Source organism: Phytophthora parasitica (assembly GCF_000247585.1).
Source record: "Phytophthora parasitica INRA-310 unplaced genomic scaffold supercont2.2, whole genome shotgun sequence".
NCBI classification, from domain to species: domain Eukaryota; phylum Oomycota; class Peronosporomycetes; order Peronosporales; family Peronosporaceae; genus Phytophthora; species Phytophthora nicotianae.
The window spans coordinates 216,393-220,078 of NW_008648988.1; the positions used below are offsets into that span (position 1 = coordinate 216,393).

Below are 3,686 nucleotides of genomic sequence, written 5' to 3' on the forward strand. Positions count from 1 at the left end.
GGGGAGCTCACGGATGCGGTTGTGCGCAACGTTAAGACGCTGAAGGCTACGCAAAGCCCCGATCGAAACTGCAGACAACTCTTCAAGTGCATTTTCACATGCATTCAGAGAGACGAGCTGCGGGAATGCTCGAGCCAAACCTTCCGGTAACGAATGCAACGCGTTCCGGCGAATGTTCAGTTGCCGAAGACGTGGGAATTTACTGCTTAGCTCCTCGAGAGTTGGGAATTCAGTCAACTGTAGACCTGACAATTCCAGTGTTAAGCCGTTAGACTGCGCGAGACTTGCAGCATACCGCTGCTCTAAGGCAGCGACACGAGCTGATAGAACTTCTTGCTGGTCTTCCTGTTGCTCCATTATATGATGTGATCAATAGCGAAGATGCTGCGCATGTGGTTCCTGTATTTATAGGGAGACTACAGTGTTTTTTGGAAACGTACAAGCTTAAACGAGCTGTGCTGCTTCTCGCACTCTACTTGCTCAACGTATCCAAGAGTGCGATACAGCTGCTGAGCGCCTTCCATTGCGCCAATAGTCTCGAGACGGATCTCGTTGAATGCACCACAGGACGCGGTGAATGCCTCGACAGTTCGAACCAAAGCTGACGCCACACCACGACGTCGAAGTGCAGGCGCAACGCTCAAACGGCAGAGTTCGGCAATTCGTTGATCCTCCGAGTTTGTCTTTTGACCAACGAGTGGCTTGACACCGACACACCCGACGACTTCACCGCACACTTCAGCTACCCAGAAGCCACAAGTCATGATACCAGTACTGTGACGAGTTTGAAAAGCGTGATGCACATCGAACATATCGCCGCTAGGACCACGAAGACGGTTCGCGACGAACTGACGCACAGCACGTGAACCTTTGGCAAATTCAAGGTGTGTGCTCTCAAACAGTGAGCGTACAGCAGCCAAGTCTTCATGCTGGAACGTCCGAATGATCACTACATCGGATGGCTCCTGTTCCTTCACTTGTGGAGCGCAGCTACCGGTCAGAAGATACCGGTGTTGGTGCGTTTGGGCCACGAAATTAGCAGCCCACTCCTTGTCTTGGTCCTTGCAGTTGTCTGCTAGGTAGATGGCGTAGTGAGCGTTGCACAGCATGAAGTCGGCATATTCGTCGAAAGGTTCCAGTAATGCCAATCTGCGCTTCTCCTCTGTAGTCGTACATGCCGCGAACACACCGTTCATGTCGAGGATACGGCAATTCTGCCAGTGGCCAAGAGCAAGGAGTCGACGAGCGTGATCGGCTGCTGTCCGGTATCCACGTGCACCTCGAAGCGTGCAGCCCTTTACAGCAAAGTAACGCTGTAGTGTCGAGTCAAATGCACCTGACTCCTGCTTAATGTTGCTTGGAGAATCGCTGTCGCCTTCTTCATTTGCTTGAAGCCCAATCGGGTCATACAGCGCAATGGAGCCAGTCGAAAAAGTCTCAGCAAGCCAACGCAGCAGCATCGTGCCCTTCTCCGGAGCGAGATATGACTGCAGCACAAAAAAACTATTAGGCAACCATGTTACAACCTGCAGACAAAAAGATAGCACGTACCAGGACGCATTCTGCAAGAATGAGTGTAGGCAGACTACGATCCACGCCAGCGGCATTTAGAGTGGAATCCAGACGCTGAATGTCCCCGAGATCGCAAGCAATAAGCGAGTACGAGGCGCTAGGCACTTGGCATTGCCAAGTTGCCTTTCCATCGACAGGTGCAGCTACTGTTAAGGTGTCCATGTCCTTCGGGAATAGTCCAGCTCGAACATTGTCGTCATTCAGCAGCTTTGTCTTCGCGCCCACGATAGCGTCACAGTCCACTTCCGTAAACGAAAGCTTTCCTGCGAACTGCTGTTGCTCCAGCAGCCGGAAGAACAGCGTGTCGAATCCAGCGCCCAAGGACACGATGTTGACTTGGGTTGAAGTCGCATCTACAGTCCCAAAAATGTCAGCTAAACTGCACAAAAAGCACTGAATCACAAAAAACGCACAATGCGACAGGAAGAGTTCAGCGCAGCGAGCAACAGCTACGTGACGCAGGTAATAACCGCGATGGATCTGGAATAAAAGCATTAAAACACGATCGAATTAGCGCCGACATGCACTGTTTTAGCAGCTAACTCATCTAGAAGCTTAACCATGTGCAATTCAAAGTACCAGAGGGATGCGCCGCGTGGGTTTCTCTACGAAGAAGCGAAGGAAAGGGTCCTGGAAGTAGCCGAGCGTCTCTGCGGAGCTACATAACACGTCACAAGAAAAAATAATGCACACAGTTTAGAAGCTGATTCTGGCGGCAATAGATCATTTAAAGACGCTGTAAGCGCTTGGACGCAAGCTAAATGTCTTGTGTCACCTACAGTTTGCACTTGACGGCGTCGAAGGCCGTCTCTGTGACGTTGTGGTCGCTCGTGCCGCGCCATTCGGATGTCATCGGCGAAACCATGTCCAGCAAATCTGATGTATACGTTTGCAGTATACAATACCGGATAGTATTTGATGTACACCACATTAAACGTGCGACATGTGGAATTTGGTAATCGGTCACGGTGAGTCACCAGATGGAAGGGACACATCTGTTTTTGTAACGGAGCGCTTGAAGGAGACTAAGCCAGAAAGAGAAGGATAATAAGAACTGCGCTCATGAACAAGGAGTTTCGCTTCGATAGAACCGCTAACGTTAGTATCTGCGCAATTTCTATCACATTGGATCCCAATTAGCTGTACATCGCTTCGAGTGCCGGTGATGAACAATCATAGCAGGGCTAGGACATAGCAGGGCTAGGATGATGCCCAATAGTTTTTTTTTTTTTTTTACCTGCTGGATTATTAATAGTGCTTAAGCTATCGTTCAGACTTGAATGTTGCTCAAGGATACGTGTACTATCCTTAGGATAGTAAAAAAAAAAATCGTGAAAGCATCGAATCCATGATAACTGCGGCCCGAAGTTTGCGGGCTCAATTAGGCACAGCGTTCAGCAAGAGATACTAAGTATTTAACGGGCGCATTCTCTAATTTCACCAGTACGACGAGTAAAGCGATGAAATTCGAGATCTCACGTGTTCCCAGGCAATCCACCGCGTGCTTTAGTGGATCTCGGATGACACTTGGATAGGCACGTAAGTAACTCCACAAGTATCACAAAGTGCAGCAGTAGACCTGGTAAAAACGGTATCGACCACTGCTTATCGCTCTGTTCCGATCGCTACCTGGCATCTGTGCTTTCAGATTGAAACCGAGCAGATCACTTTGTCAGTGTCGCACGCACACTCTTCGACAGTCGTAGCCTTGAGATCTGGGTGAGGACCGAAATCCGTCGGCTTCCGAGCTCACTTTGCGTTTTAACTCAGTAGAACTCAACTGAAGACACCCAGCCAAAATCGACCACCAGCATCGGTCATGCGTGTGTTCGCTCTTCTTGTCGCTGCCGCCGTTGTGGTTCCAGTGCTTTCAACGTCGCTGCCTATGGTCGATCTCGATTACACCACCGTCCAGGCCGTTGGTGGCAACACCACCGTCGGCTACTACAAGTACCAGAACATCCGATTTGCTGCTGTTCCGACTGGCGATCTACGTTTTGCTGCGCCAGAAATGCCGCCTCAGGAGAACGAGACAAACACCGGCACGAATCTTGCTGATGCCGACGTTGCCTGCACGTCCACGGAGGACTGTCTGTATCTGGATGTGTGGGCTC

At 50.3% G+C, this 3,686-nt stretch overlaps 2 protein-coding genes across 2 annotated transcripts in view; one reads left to right on the forward strand and one right to left on the reverse strand.

The window, feature by feature from the left end:
• Positions 1-2,480, reverse strand: PPTG_02133 (hypothetical protein). Its single transcript, XM_008893137.1, has 5 exons — positions 2,352-2,480; positions 2,152-2,230; positions 1,986-2,052; positions 1,552-1,925; positions 1-1,487 (listed from the first exon to the last, which is right to left on the reverse strand). The coding sequence occupies exons 1-5, from the start codon at positions 2,435-2,437 to the stop codon at positions 417-419; spliced, it is 1,677 nt and encodes a 558-aa protein (XP_008891385.1). The 5' UTR covers positions 2,438-2,480; the 3' UTR covers positions 1-416.
• A 911-nt stretch (positions 2,481-3,391) lies between these two features.
• Positions 3,392-3,686, forward strand: part of PPTG_02134 (hypothetical protein) — a gene marked incomplete at both ends in the record, with an annotated part of 1,435 nt that continues 1,140 nt past the window's right edge. The window contains one exon of the mRNA XM_008893138.1: positions 3,392-3,676. Coding sequence (XP_008891386.1) covers positions 3,392-3,676 — 285 coding nt within the window. The remainder of the gene's footprint in view (positions 3,677-3,686) is intronic.